Source organism: Falco punctatus (genome assembly GCF_963210335.1).
Source record: "Falco punctatus genome assembly, chromosome: 2".
NCBI classification, from domain to species: domain Eukaryota; kingdom Metazoa; phylum Chordata; class Aves; order Falconiformes; family Falconidae; genus Falco; species Falco punctatus.
This window is the reverse complement of record NC_137581.1, coordinates 32,224,764-32,240,583: the sequence shown is the minus strand read 5'-3', so window position 1 is coordinate 32,240,583 and position 15,820 is coordinate 32,224,764. Positions and strand designations below refer to the sequence as shown.

The 15,820-nt window shown below is 37.7% G+C and overlaps 1 protein-coding gene across 2 annotated transcripts in view; it reads left to right on the top strand.

Annotated features, from left to right (window-relative positions):
- The window catches only part of COG3 (component of oligomeric golgi complex 3), a 33,538-nt gene extending 18,063 nt beyond the window's left edge, over window positions 1-15,475 (top strand). The window contains exons 15-23 of one of the 2 annotated variants that reach the window (XM_080376769.1): window positions 1,532-1,656; window positions 3,293-3,382; window positions 5,270-5,390; window positions 7,697-7,785; window positions 7,885-8,019; window positions 9,225-9,300; window positions 10,975-11,102; window positions 12,003-12,101; window positions 13,343-15,475. In XM_080376769.1, the coding sequence (XP_080232895.1) occupies window positions 1,532-1,656; window positions 3,293-3,382; window positions 5,270-5,390; window positions 7,697-7,785; window positions 7,885-8,019; window positions 9,225-9,300; window positions 10,975-11,102; window positions 12,003-12,101; window positions 13,343-13,372 (893 nt within the window). In that variant the 3' untranslated portion in view covers window positions 13,373-15,475. Of the gene's footprint in view, window positions 1-1,531; window positions 1,657-3,292; window positions 3,383-5,269; window positions 5,391-7,696; window positions 7,786-7,858; window positions 8,020-9,224; window positions 9,301-10,974; window positions 11,103-12,002; window positions 12,102-13,342 lie in introns of those variants that run through there. The other variant, XR_013926233.1, reaches the window with a different exon arrangement.
- Window positions 15,476-15,820: the final 345 nt, after the last annotated feature.

The following is a 15,820-nucleotide window of genomic DNA, read 5'->3' as shown; positions in this document are numbered from 1 at the left end:
TCATGTACTGAAACCAGTTAGTCATTTTAGCTGTTTACAATAATTCAGAATATAGTCCATGACTTTTTTTAATATATGATCCATGTGCCTGTAAATTGCAGTGAACTGGAAGCAAATTCCATGAAATATGGCTCTTTGGATGCTAATCATTTGAGTGTTACAACCCTTCAAATTTTTGTCTAACATCCATGAAGAATTTCTCACTTTTATTATACCATTGCTCAGAATTGTACAGTGTTATTTTTCCCAGCAGCACCTTTCTCAGCTCCTTGTCATTATTTCTTTTATTTGATTACCTGGTAGCTTCTTCCTTTTGGCTTGCAAGGTCTGCAAAGGTATTTCTGGCTGTTTCTAGCTGGACTCCTCAAATCCTGTTGAGAGTGGAGTTCATCTTGCTTCAAGCCAGGTGTGTGACATTTGCAAGTCCTGTAAACCCCACCTGCATTCAGGAGGTGGAAGGAACCAGTATGGTGTAATTTGAAGATAAGTTTCTGAGATAATTGAGATTATTTGCCCTTCAAAGGTGCTGTGCTCCAATTTCAGTGCCTGCAGGAGTAGCTGAATTGACTAATAAATAGCCTAGGAATCTCAAACTGACAGCTAAGGTCTTACAGGCCTTCTAATTACTGTGACAATATATTTATTGTTGCAAAAGGTAGAAATAAATTATTGAATTGTTTTGGACAACTCCTGCGCTGATCACATGAACACTTCACAAGTACTTACTCCATCACTAGGTAAAACTTTAAAAATTTTACGTTTTTAAATGTTTGCTAATTGCAATCAGAGTTCTGATGCTATTGACTCAGCTGTTTTCCAGGGTTGAAGGACAGAATGAAAAGAATGCAAGACTTCTGTCTGTCAGGTGTTGGAAAAACCATTCCGAGCGTACGGAATTCTTACAAAAGTTACCCAGGAGCGGCGCTTCTTTATGTTTACAACCCCCTCATGACAAAATTGGTTTTGCCATTATTTCTGTCATTATTAACATGACGTTTAAACCCTACACTTTCTGCAACTGTTTCATCCATTTAGGATTATCCTCAGCAGAAGGGAAAGCATGAAGAAGTAAAACTGATGGAATGGGGTTCCCCCCTCCCTTTTTTTTTTTTTTTGCCTCTTCTGAGCATCTCCTGTAGTGCCATGTTCACTAACTATTTTTTTCTTTTTTCTCCTATGCTTTTTTTCAGTAATTGAGCATTTCATCTGTTGAGCTTGGTTAGGGGTATCTGTGTGTGTGTCTCTCATTGGAGACATGCCTGTAAAGCTAACTCATTATAAAACGGTTGAGCTAGGCCATCCCTGAAAGTGGATTCATGTCTGTCAGAGCTATGTGCTCTATACACAGCAGAAATCTAGTCAAGACCTGCTCAGAATGAAAAAAACCAAACCCAACCCTAACCTGTTTGGGTGCAATAAAATATGTCTTATTACTGTGAAGTCAGTATAAAGTGTAGTCAATATTGCAGTCTACTTCACTTGAAAGGACAGATGGGCAAGTTTTTCATGTCTGTATTTTATTTTTAAACAGGTTCAGCAGAATCCCTTAATCCCAGGCACCAGACCACGATTTCACCAGCAGATCTGCATGGAATGTGGTATCCTACTGTCAGAAGGACCCTAGTGTGTCTCTCCAAACTGTATAGATGTATAGATGTATGCAAAAATTTCTTTATCTAATTTTTTTAGGTGAAGTTATGAAGTGTGTAGCACCATATCTAAATATTTTAATGTAAATTAGGATTGGACAATTACTGACCTCTGCTATCGCGTAGTCTTTTTGCTGCTATCTTTGTGTAAAACAAGTGAACTGACAAATTTAGGTCATAATTTCCAAGACAATTTTGTATTTTTAGAATTAGAAAAAAGTCAGTAGTTTGTACATCTGTTGCTTTTGCTATTACAGTAATAGTTCAGTGTCTGATGCTCAAGACACTGCCCCAAAGTTGAGGAGTGAACAGGACGAGAAAGAATAGAAGGTTTTGGGTTGATTATAGAGAACGATCTTACTGTTGAAATTCCTGGGTGAATGTGTTTCTTGCTATGTGCTTTGCAGGAGATCAGACAAGGTGATATTTCTGGTCTTAAAAACAGTGATGTTACTACATTTTAGAAATGTTCTCAAAATTTTTTTATGACACATCTTTGCACTTTCCAAAATGGAGCAGACATTTCCATAGTTTAAGAAAGCAGGAATCTTCATGTCTAAAAGAAACAAAAGCAATGTTTACTTCACAGGTATTTTGAGACTCGCCCTATTAGGTGACAGATTTATGTCTGTAACCTAATAGCATAAAATGCTAGTAAGTCTCTGAGAAACAAAATGTGTGTTTTGCTTTTCTGTACATGTTGTATCTTTGTTAGATACATTTAATGCATTTCAAAATATCTTTGATAAGTGTTACGTGAAACTGCTACCAAGATGCTATTTGCTTAAAAAGAAGCTGGGAAATATTAATACTTTATTGCTTAATATATCAATCTCATTAAAGATAAATGAGTATTTGCCCTTGTTTCCAGCTAGACCTTTGGAGATGAGGTTGTTTTTGCATTGTTTGCAAGGCTCATTTATAGTGTCTGCACAGTGTTATTTATTTACTTCCCCACTGAGAGATTCTAGCAGGCCTGGTATGTGGTGCCTGCACCCTGCAGATAGGAGAAGACATGAATGAAGTGGCATTGGCAGGTCTTGGGGCAGTCAGGGCTGTGACGTACTAAGCTGGAGTGCTGGTGGAGGCGAGCTGTGTTCCTACAGCTAGCTCAGCCATATGATCTAGTTGCTGCAGCTTAATGAGTTACTCTGTGTCACCTGGGCCATGGCAGCTGTCATGTTTGTTTACTAACCTGGTGCAAATGGTGAGGTAATTTTTTGAGTTTGCTTGAGGTTAAGCTCACTTGAATGATCTCACTTCTATAGCAAGTATAAATTGTGCACACAGATAGATACCCTGACACGTAAAGTGTCTAGTCAGGTTACCCAGTAAAAACATCGTTCATGCTGTTAGCTGTGAATGCATTAGGTGTCACTGACCATGGCACTACCCAGCTGCAAATTCCGAGCCGGAGGGTGAACAGGGCGTGCTTGAGTATCCCTGTATCCAGTCTAAGTGCTGTAGCAAGCTTTTATATATGAACGCTCCATCCTGTCTTACTGCATTTAGGTGACATGCTTGTAGCTAAGTAATCTAGAGCTTTATGTGCTGGTAAGCACATCCTTCACAAGATACAGCTCTTAAATTCTGCTTAAGCTTTGCTAACACCTTTTTCTGGTCTGATTTCCTTTTCCCCGCAGAGGGCAGTGTTTCAGGGATTATCGCAGGAGGCCTTATCTGCCTGTATCCACTCGCTGCTGGGAGCTGCTGATTCTATCAGCAAAAACAAGGTCAGCATCTGCGCTTTGGGTATGATCTCTTTTTTCCACCCGTGTATATCTAAAGCCGTGAAGTAGTGGTTCAGAATTCTGTTGAAATCTCAGTGAAAGCATGTTGCTCTGCCCCCAGAGACCTGATGGATTTGCCAGCTTTTACTTATGGTTAGTGCATTGTAAAGCAAAGATAATGATTCACATGCTAGCCTGTCTGAAAAGGTGGAATGCAAATCATAGCAATCATGTTTACAGGCTGCTCTGGCTCATGTGAATTCAATCAAGTGATACCTAAATAAAAATTTCTGCTATAAATCTCTGCTCCCTGTATTTGTTTTCACTGCCTGTTACTCTCTTCCTTTTTTCTCTGCCTTCATTGTTTGCATTTTCAAAAATTTTCTCAATATTAAATTCACTGGGAAGATTTGTTAAGTATTCTCCATTCAGAACTGTCTGTTAACAGAAGGCTTGATCTGATGTGTTGCTCAGCATTCAAGACAGTTTCATCACATAATTTTAACTTTAAATGTTACTTTCAGTAGTTGGAGTAAACCTTTTTTTCCCCTCACAGTTCCTTTAATATAAATATGGTAGTAATTTGCTAATTCCTAACAGTCAGGAAGTGAATTAAAAAAACTCCCAAACCTTAGTAGGCTGAAAATTATTGGATTTGTATAAGCAATAAATATTTAGTAATGAAAAAGTTTTAATTGCCATTAGAAGTAAAGAGCTGTTTTGAAGTATTTCTTTTGAGTATCCTTTGAAAAATATCTGTTAAATGTAGTATCTTTAAAAAGAAATTCAAACAGTTTCCTTCTAGCTTGAGCAGATAACTGTTTCATATGGAATTGATTCAGAGCTCTACAGTTAATTACCCGTTTGAGCACTGTACATCCCAGATCACCATCGACTTAAAGTATTGCAGAGAATGAAACTCATCCTGCAGTGAACCCTGGATAGGTTGGCCCAGGACTAGGATCTGGACCACTTTGTTCTTGATGCAAGTTAATTTAACTTTATCTAGTGAAATAGCGCATGTAAGAATAAAAACTATAAAATCTCAAGAAACCCTTCCACCACATTTTTTAGTAAACACTTCTATTTGTTAAAACTTCAGATTTAAATCTAATTTCTTCTTTACTGTTTTATTTAACATTATATCAAGGAAAGTTCTCTTCCAGCTTGCAAAATCAAATATGAATTCTTGAGTCTTCCTCCATTTACCTCAATGAGCCATGAACTTCAAAGATTAAAAGCAGCATGCAGTATAAAGCACACAGCTAAAATAACAAGCAGTCCAAAACTGATACTCAACAGTGTGAACTTGGCCTTGTTTTATTCTTTGTATCTTTGCTGTACTGTTTAGAAATTAACTAAGCTTTGTGTTTAATGACGTGAGAAAAATGCTTCATAAGACTTTTGCACAATAGCATGGTTAATCAAAGTTATTATGGAAATTTTAACTGTCTGGCTTTTTTTTAATCATTGTAATAATTAAAAAAATTTAGAATGTCATGTTTTTCAACTATAAATTATATGAATTACGTGAAATAATTTCTGGCTCTTGTGAAGAATAGGTTTGTATCTTTCAAATAACGGATACCTGTACTTAATGTGGACATTTAGTAATATGGCTGTGAAATCTAATTCTTCTAAGAAAAGTGAATAAAGTCTGCTTCTGTAGAGTGGTATGTTAGCAACAGTACAGAAGTGGGATTTGTTGATCCCAGAGTGTAGTTAGTGGCACTGCAGACTAGTGGAAAAAGCTTGTTAGGAAGATTCTTAGTATTAGTTTTGTTATAGGCTGTAACTAATAAAAGTGGAGGTGTTGAAATTTTGCTCTTCATGTAATTGTTGGCATTTGTTTAACATGTAATGCATGTTGTTTTTCTTGTTGTGCCGTAGACCCAGGTTGATGGACAGCTTTTCTTAATAAAACACCTTTTGATTCTTCGTGAACAAATTGCTCCTTTCCACACTGATTTCACCATTAAGGAAATTTCCCTGGACCTTAAGAAAACTAGAGGTACTAAACAGTTGCTGGTTACAGAATGGGATGGGATTGTCCTCCCTCAATGAGCCAGCAAAACTGGGTTTATTTTATGTTCACCTGCAATGACCTGTACGCTTGTTCTAATCTCTTGCTTTGTTCTTAAGCTTTTCTGAAAAAAAAACAACCCAAAACCATTCTCTGATTTAGGGTAATTCAAGATGTATCTAACATGTTCTTTATTTTTGTATGAAATGCGTTTGACTGCTTTTTACTGCTGACCTAATTTAGTTATCCAGTCCTTTTTAAGAACAGCTAAGTAATCTATATTTCTATTGCACAGAGATGTCTTTCCTCTTTTCTGACTATTATTACTGCTGTTTAGCAGGTGAATTTAACAATACATAGTTGACTTGCCTAGAACTAGTGAAGATTTCCTAGGCCTTCCTGTGAGCTTTTGTTATGGAAAGGATTTCTTAGGCTGCAAGTTCAAGAAAGTATCGCTGAACAGTTTCATGTAGCAACCATGTCTGTTATAGGAAGAGAGAGCAGAGGATAGTGGCCATGGTCATGATTTTTGAAATTTACTGTGGTTCCTTTGTAAAATGCAGGAAAAAAAAAACCCTCTCAATACAAAACTGAACTGTCATGCACTTGTCAGGTTTATAAAGATAATGGGAAAAATAATTGGAAGCATGTCAAGTTTCTTTTCTTCCATTCTAGAAGAGAAAGCTGAAAAAATAACTTTGCTTTTCTGCCATCTAATATGCTGCTGTTTTAACTCTGAAGCAAGCAAATCTTACACTAACCATTTCACCTATTGCATTTGAACATCAATGAAACCTCCTACCTGTTGAGTAGTTTCTAGTTGACTGGAGGTTAAAGGGCAAATACATCCTTTTGGTGTCTTGTCCTGGCTGACACACAAGTTTGTTCTCCATTTTCATTTAATTGAATAAATTTTTGTGCCAGCCAGTGCTTTTCACATGGTAGTGGTAAGTAATGGAAAACGCTTTCTTTATATTGGGTGGTGGCGGTGGTGTTGGAAAGATGGACGTTGTGCTTAATTCTTAATGTAGTGTAGCATAGGCCAGTAGGGCTTTTGTATTCAGGATGAGTTGTAGAAGAAAAATAATGTGGCTAATAGGAGTGTTACTGTTTTCTAGCCAAGATTTTTGTATATAGATTTAAGATTTAATTTGGCATTTATAGACAAAGGGACACTGCTTAATGTAAAAGTCATGCTTCCACCCAGATTTTTTTTTGTAGTAATATAATGCTAAGGTTCATTTAACTGAAGTAAACAGTGGGGAGTCACACTGACTAGCTTATAGGGTTCTAATCAAGAATTTAGGCTCTTTTTGGAGTCAGTGAAGTTTCTGAAATAATGCAGGGAACATAATTAATCTATCTCTGCAGTCTCTTTTTAACTGCCTAGGAGTGCAGATTCTTAGTTCAGTGCAAAACCTACATGCCTAGGTATCTAGTATTCCCTCTGTTTGATGCCTTTGACAGCACTTTTAACTCATGTCTGGTTTCCCTCCCATTGTTTTATACAGCAAGAGGGGTGCAGAACTGCTTTTGAAATGAAAAAAAAAAAAAAAGCACAGATGTTTGTGTGGGATGATAAATGAATGGCGTTAGGGCAATAAGCCATACTGAAACTGTACTGATAATTTTCTTTTTCCCAGTTTGACTAGATTTCAAGTTGACAACATCCTGTTAACACTATAGGAATAATTTCAGCGTCTTTTGCTAATTACAGACATTGGTGCTTTTCTTTCTTGGGACTTCTGTAGAGACCATAAACATGAGTGTATATCAACCTTGATGTTTTGTTGTTTAGTCCTAACTAAAATAATGAAGCACTGAGGAAAAGAGTGCCAGTTCTAAGTTATTTCATGCAGCTGTACTTGGTTTTCCCAGGCAACATGGTCCAAATTCTGCATAAGGTTTATAAATGCTTAACTACATAGCTTATGTAAAAGTCTTTCACTTCTAGTTACAGTTACAAAAGGAAAAGAGCTCGCACAATTTGCGTGCTGATGGCACTGCAGCTAGTATCAGTCATTTGTTAGGTTCATGTAATGTATATGTCTGTTTAGACTGTACAACTGTTAGATTCAGGTTTGCCATAGGTACAATTGAAAAGTAGTGGATCAAGTTCTGTGTGTTTCTGTGCCTGTGCACTTGTGCATCCACACCTAGTGGTAGTGGAGATATTAATGTTATAGCCCTAATCATGCTAGGCCATTCTTTGTGTGTAAATGAGTGATTGACGTTTTTAATTCCTGGAGCTGAATGCCATTGACTTACAATGTGAGTGACTTTATGATTCACAGATGCAGCATTTAAAATCCTGAACCCTAAGACAGTTTCAAGATTTTTTAGACTAAACAGCAACAACGCCTTGATACAGTTCTTACTGGAGGTAATATGGAGTGTTATTGCATTAAGAAAAATTGGATCATTCAGGCAGGTGGTGATCTCTGGCAAATAAAAAGGAGAGAATTATTGTCTTCTGTTCAAGGGTACTCCAGAAATCAGAGAACATTATATCGACTCTAAGAAAGATGTAGATCGTCATCTGAAATCAGCTTGTGAGCAGTTTATTCAGCAGCAAACCAAACAGTTTATAGAACAGCTGGAGGAGTTCATGACAAAGGTACAAACATGTTATGTTCATTAACCTAACTGAAATACCAGTAGGACAAGGGAATTAGTATTTAAATTGGGTATAGGAGAAGCTGCTAGTTCTGTCTGATTTACTGAAGACGGTGGCATTTCCCATTATAAGGTCATGATTCCCTTTAAGTTCCAACAACAATTTTCCGGGCATTTTTGAGATTAATGGATTAAAGGAACATGGCATAGTTCATTTGTAAAAGCAACCCTTAATACATTTTGATCAAGAAGCTTTAATGTTTCATTGACTTGAAACAGGTCTGTGAAAGTTGGCAAAAGCTTTTCTGTTTGCGCGAAAATGCCTACTTTGACTGAATTAGTAAGCCTTCAAAAATAATCTTGGGTCCTGTGTGTTTTTGAGGGACATCTTAGACTATGGCTGTGAAGTGTGTTAAATTTTTCTGTTCTCAGCATGTTTTACGCCAGTGAGGTGCTTGCTGAGCAGGACTTACCTCCCAAGTCCTGTCCGTGACAGAAATTCCTGATAGAAGTTGGTCAGAAAGACTGGGCATTCTAGGGGATAGATTGTTACAATGTACTTCTTTCTACAACCTGCTGTAGAGCTCAGGATTTTTAAGCATCTTGAGAAGACCACACAGCAAGATCTGTTACTTCTGGAAAATGAAGTGTGTGATGTGGATCCTTATTTATGGAAAATGTGGCCTCACATCTCAAAGTGGGGCTACAGCATTCCATGGACATCATAAATATCCAAATATCCCAGCTGCTTTTTTTTGAGAATTTAGAAGATTACAGTATTAAATTTACCAATGCCTGTCAGACTGGGGTGAGGAGCCAGTGGCATGCCTAAAATATAGGTGGGTAACTGGTGAGGTTGACAGGTTGTCCAGGTGATCCCAGTGATTCATTGGGAATCTGGGGAGTTTGACTAACCTGCTTAAGTATAAACCTCTTTTGAGGTTTTGTGTCCTTAGGTGCCTAAACATCTTTGTAAATTTAATCCTGTTTTAAATTTTATTTTCAAGAAATAATCATGGTTGTAATTTTAAATTGCACTTCTGTCAGGCTGCTTCCCCTGTGTGGTGTTAAGTCAGGGTTTGGAACGGAGAGAGCAGGGGAGATTCCATACACTGCAGTATCTAACAGACTTGTGCAACTGTGGCTTGGTCACTTTGTTGTGAGTTCAACTGAAAGAAACTAATTTATTGGTTGTACTTACTTTAGGTAGCTGCTTTAAAAACAATGGCTACTCAAGGAGGTCCCAAATACAGCCTTTCGCAGCAACCGTGGGCGCAACCAGGTATTTGCCTTGTTTTATATTCATGTTACCCCTGAGGTGCTTGTAGGCTAATAAAGCTTTGATCATTTATTACTTTGAGACTTCTTCTAAAAACTTTTCATCAAACGGAGAAAGAAAACCTTTCCATTCACCATTTTTGGTAGACCAATAGAAGCTGCGTTATATGGGGCTCAGGTATTTCAGAATGTCATTTGTCTCTGTACCTGACTTCTAAAGCATAGGAGTCTGAAAAGCTGGTCAGATTAATTTGGACTGTGAGACTGTGATTGATTTTGAAAAATTCTAAGTACCTAAGAACTGTCTGCCTTTTTCTTGAAAATCCTGGCTTCCATTTTTACCTCTGTGCTAGTTTAAATGTCTTAAGATGCCTCTAAATCAAAACCTGACAAACTTCAGAATATGTATTTAATTGGTGCACTAGATGAATGACTTGAGTATTTCTCAGGCTGTGATTGTTCTTGCATGAAAACAGCATTTCTGCAACTGCATACAGAATGTGCTTAAGGAATTATTTGATTACATTTAAGATAAAGCTTTTGCTTTTGTAGCAAAAAAAGAATCTGCATTGAAGCTTTTATTGTCTGTACATTTGGTACCTGCTTTATTTTCAGTTTTCCTGTCACTATGCAAAAATTGAATCTAGCTTCATTTTCTTCTTCTTAAGAATTAAAATGTGGATGCTTCCTAGGAACATTTGGAGTAGTTTAGACGCTCCTGGGTTGTTTTGCTCTTCACATTACAAAGTTGTGCTTTTGGGTGACACTGAGAAATCTGTTTATTCCAATCCATACATTGGAACCTTCTGTTGCATCATGTCCTTAAAATGCAAAGCTAGCCTCGTTCATTCATAATTCAGTGCTGCTCCATGGGTCAGACTCTCAAGGGCTAACTTGAGCTTCTACTTAACATCTCCTGCTTCTTCGGCAGTGTTTTTAATGTTTGTTTGGAGATAATTATGTGTGTAGAGGCAGATCTAAGCAGAGCTTCTGCTGTTTCTTGGAGTCATTTGCCTGGGAAGCAGGAGTAGGGAGAAGATTTAGACACAGTAAAAACTGAGGGGAAAAAAATAAATACAGTATATTAACTTTGATACTTTAAAGCTACAAAATGTACTTTTCCCCTGCCCTTTAAGCAAAGATATTGTAATATCATTAAAATACCTAGCAATAAAGAAGGAAGGTCTGGTCTGAGAGAGGATTCCCGTTTGGTTGATTCAAAATCCAGATGGCTGCACAGCCTTTATTCTTACAGACGTGGCCTGTGGTCAGTAAGGAGAATTTGTGACAGGCTCTTCTCTTCACTAGCACTGTTTATTTCCCAGCAGTTTCTTTTCCAGACAAGTTTTCTAGGGGGGAGGCTATTTAGAACATTGTTGCTCTTGGAAGGCGGTGACTTCAGGAACCTCAGGAGGATGTGGCAGCTTGCAGAAATGGGTTGGATGCATTTCCTGTAGGGAAAGAGAGGCTAATGTCATGGGTAGGTCCCAAAAGAAAAGCCTTGTCTGGCGTGCTGTGGTTGTATGGTGCTGCACAGACCGGTCATCCCCTCTTGCCCTTTCACTCAAACCTGTGGTTATGATCAGCCCCAGTAAAGTGGAGGTGATACTCTAGAGTGTAGACTTCAACTAGCAGAATGACATTTTAGCCTATTAAGCATATTTTCTTTTACTTTCAGCAAAGATCAATGATCTGGTCTCTTCCACTTACAAGACAATAAAAACAAAGCTGCCATCAACGTTACGAAGCATGTCGTTATACTTGTCCAATAAAGATACGGAATTAATTTTGTTTAAGCCAGTTAGGGTGAGTATTGCTAGATGTACTTCAGCATGTTTTTCTGTAGTGTTGGGCCTTCATTTAGTTAAAGACTTTAAACACATTTTGTGGATCGTTCGCCTTATATTTCTGTGTGTATATGGTTATATGTATAACATACCTATATAAATGTATGTGTATCTATACAGACACAAATACATACATGTGTCTGTAGAGTTACTCTAAGCTACCAGTCCAGCCAGTAAACATGACACATACCATGTGTATGTAATAGTGAACAAACTATAACAGTCACTGTGGTGTCCCTGATCTGAGAAGCCTGTTGTAAAGACGCACAAAATAAAGTAAAACCAAACCAAAACCCAATCTAGTGATGTTTTGTAATGCTACGTTTAGCTTTAAAACCCAAAACAAAACAGCTCTCCTGCCCTCCATTATACTCAGCCTACATAACATACACGTTACAGGGAAAGTAACTGGTTCTGTTCATTCTGCGTGTCTTCCTTAACACCATACGAGCTACTATAAAGAAAATTAACTCTGTCCTAGCCAAAACTAGTACAGCTTGGTCAGTTACACATGGGCAGAAGCACTGGAGGCAGAGAGAATGATACAGCTTTAATGGGAGACCCACTGCAAGCCCACCAGAAAGAGCAAAGCTTCAGTTTTAAGCTTCCAGGCTAAGTCCATAGGACTCAGTGGTTCACCTTAGCATATCTTAGCTGAGTTTTCATCTCACAGCCAATGTGGATTCCTTGTGGCTGTTTTAGGGGCTTGTTTTAGAACAAAAGCTCTTAAAGCTCAAGTGCTTCTCCCTATCTGGTCACTTCAGTAGCTATTCCATGTACACTGTGCTTATTCTGGTTTGTGTTTGAGATGGGTGTTGTGGTTTTTTTATACTGAGTTTTTTCTTCTTTTCTTTAAAAGAATAACATTCAGCAAATGTTTCAGAAACTCCATGCTTTCTTAAAGGAAGAATTTAGTGAAGAAGATCTCCAGATCATAGCTTGTCCTTCAGTGGAACAGGTATATATGGAAGCTCCCTGTTTTATCAGTTACTCTTTCATGTAACTGGCCTTTTTTAAACATTAATTTTTTTCATTTTTAGTATTTTTAGTGTTCAGAATCTTTGTTTATTTACTGTACCCCTTAGTCCTGGATGATTAAACCCAGGGCTTTATCCGAACTCTAGGCTCTCAGCTAAAAGGGGTTTTTTTTTGTTTCTTTTTATGAATATCCAATAGATTTTTTTTTTTAAACTGAAGGTGGTGATTGACATTGCTGGGGATTGAGTTGTACAACATCATGGCAGAATCTTGCCATTTCTGGGCATTGCCTTTACAGAGAGCTATCAAAGATAGTGAATATGCTTTAAAAAAGCCTCTGTGTTTGAAGGCAGTCTTGCTTTTGACAAATGCAAAAAGCAGCAACTTTTACATTTAGGAAGCATGAGAAAGAATCACAAAGGTTCATTTGAAGTAAATTGCATTGGGAAAATGTGCAGATGTTTATGGTAATGTAACCCTGCATGATAAGGTCTTTAGTCTCTGAGATGATTTGGATTAAGAATTCTCTGTATTAGGATGCTCTGACAGAAACTAAATAGGTTTTTAAAAATCTCACTTTGCCCTTAGTGGTTCAGGGAATGTGGATAGAATTGCGATTATTCCAGGATGCCAATGTTTAAACAGATAATCTAGTTTAGATTAGAGGACGTGGCCTGCAGTGAATGTGGCTACAGGGATGTGTGGTAACTGTCCTGGAGCACTGAGTGGGAGTGGTGCACTACTGGAAGGAGGTGGGGTTGTGCTAGAGGAGATGGCTTCCTCTAATTATCTATTAATCTGTAGGATCAAATGTCCTACAAACAGAAGTGTATGGGAAACCGTATCGTAATCTATGTGAAACAAGTATTGTGAAGGATCCTCAGTGTGGTTCAAATATCTAAGGTGAACGTTAACACTTTTTGCCAGTATATGTATTATTTGTAATTCCTTGACAACGCATGAAGTCATACTAGACACTTTGACACAGTAGGTTGTGACTGCTGAAACGACTAGTCGGCATGGTCAACAATTGTGTTTTAAAAAGCCTGTGGGTGGGCATTTGACTGGAAATTTTGGCTAGTTGTTATTGTAGCTGTCTTCTCTGGATTCATCTAAGACTCTGTCTGCTTCCTAGGAATCCTGTTTAAAGGTTAAAATGTAAGACATCAGTTCTGAAACTTAGCCGCTCTGTCTAATGTAGGCTTTCCTTTTGTCTTTCAGGTGAACTTACTTTTATCGATGTCTAAGTAGCCCAACAGTGAGGCTGCTTGAAATATGCTTCAGCTGAATGCCGAGCAGTGAAGGGAATGCAAAGACATTTGCTTGAAGTAGACTAAGGATCCCACTGTGCAGGCCAGTCTGCATCAAAACTATTCAGGCTGCTTAACCCTGGTTCAGGAAAAAAAGAGGAAAAAAGTTTTATTGGTTTGTTAAAGGTCTTTCTGTTCATTGGCTTGAGAAATGAGGGTGAAGAAAATATAACGAAACCCCTTTGCTGATCACTTATGAAAGCTCAGTTACTGCCTTATCCAGATGTTTTCAAAGTTGAAATATCTTTTTTTTTTTTATATGTAAAAACCTTTCTTGCATTCCTTTAATAAGCTGATTTATGCAGTGAAAAGCTGTACTTTCAAAGACACACTGGAAATAAAGAGGAGGGAATTGAATGGGAGCAGTAATAGGTATTTGCAAGGCTTGGAGGTAAGCACGTTCGTATGAGAATTTGACTAAAGCAGGCATGCTCTGATATTTCTTTAATTCCCCAAAAATCCTGGCAGTCAACCACGTGCTTGAACATAATTCAGACATTCTTAGTTGGGCAAACTTTATTTCCCACATATGAAGCATTTCTTGAAACGCTGGATGTGCTGTTTTTCTTACACTGTTGTGACTGGGAGCTGTGAGGTCTGACCTGAAGTTTCATGCTCTAACCTTCTGCCGTGTAAAGAATCTCAGATCCTTGAGATTTGCAATGGAAAGTTGTGCAATATAATTTCTGTTTCTGAGGGAATTGCATGTTTGCAGGTGCTTTACAGCAACGCTTAGCATTGAGATTCTCATTTACTTAGTTTTGGGTCAGAGTTGGTTTTTTGCTTTACCCAAGATCAAATGGTGGTGTCATATTGTTTAAAGTGGGAACTGGGACTTGTACAGCCTTTGTGCGCTGAAGTTGAGTGCTAGTTAAGCGGGGTGTGGGGATGTCAGAAATTGAGTGTTCAAGCCTGTCAAATCAGCATTGTAAACAGGGGATAAGTACTCGGTAACTGATAAACAGTGCACACTGTTCAGGATGCATTAATTGGTCATTATTTCAGAAAGCTGAGTACTAAACACTTGGCCATTAATGTAATGAAGCACTACAGGTAGCTTTAGAGTGTCTCAGTGTGTAAGTCTTTATTGTGCAGCACTGCAAAAGAAGAATGTGGTGACTTACATGGCAGATTTTTAACTTATTTATAAAACTTGTTCTGTAGTTTAAATATGTAGAAATTTCCATGCACATCAGTGGTGTTTTGATTTAATATTTTCTTGTTATAAATCGTGGCTGGAGACTAAGATGGTAGGGTTTCAATCTACCATGAGAAGAGTTGCAGCAGTGGTGCTGAGGTACAAAAAAATGGTACTCGTAAAACCTTATATAACTCCTTAAAAAATACCTAAAGGAACTAACAAGGAAGAAAACTTGCCCATTCTTTTTACTTATGTAGAAATACAGGCTGTAAAATAATGTCCAGTGCATTGTAATATATGTATATTTGGTTTTTATAAAGTTTTACAGAAGGACTGCATGGTCGCTGTACAGAGTTAGGACTGACAATACAGACATTGTACAGAGAAGACGTGAAGGGTAAACCTTTGCAGTAGCCACTCTTGTGCTTGGGATCTTTTTCTCTCTAGGAGTACCCAGACAACTCTAGGACAGCTGGTTGAAAGATTAGAAGAGCAATCAGTTTATACAGCCTGTTTGCTAAATGAACATTTGTTTAAACATGTACAGTTTCAGATATTTACGTTTACAAATAGTGTAAATACTTTCAAAAGATTAATTTAAGATGCTTTATATTATCTGACTAGAAACTTGCTGGTTTTAATTTTTTTAAATAAAAACGTTGCCTCCTATTTTGGTCCAAGAGTAAACCTTCATTCTGTATCCTGAGGCTTGTCTGTCAAGATAACTGTAATACAGAGACAATAAACATCCTGTAAGCACAGGCAGTGCATCACTGAGAAGTGTTCTTTTTTAGCAGTAAATTGACTTTATTTGGCACAGATGTATACCTGAGTGCTGAATGTACAGCTAATTGTTAAAGTAATGCCTCTTCATGGTTATAATAAAAGTAAATTTGTATTTTCTTTACTGATAAATTATCTTCTGTGACTTAAATGGTCTCTTTGCTTGCAATTTTGTTAGGGGGAAGAAACCACAACTGCAACAAGAACTTACTTTAACTGGTTGGTTTTTACTAAGAGAAAACTTGGGAACTGGTGGCAGAAAGCCCAAGTATTACTGTATTTGATAGCTGTTCGTGGCACCTGGTTCTTCACAGACTCACCTACCTGTAGTTTCTCATTACCACATACTGTTCTCTTGGCCCGTGGTATTGTAGAAACACGTCATCCAGAGGCTTGTGGTTTGTACCCTCTAATGTCAGCATGAAGCTTCCTTTCATCCTCTGGCTCCGACAATGTCATTTGAAT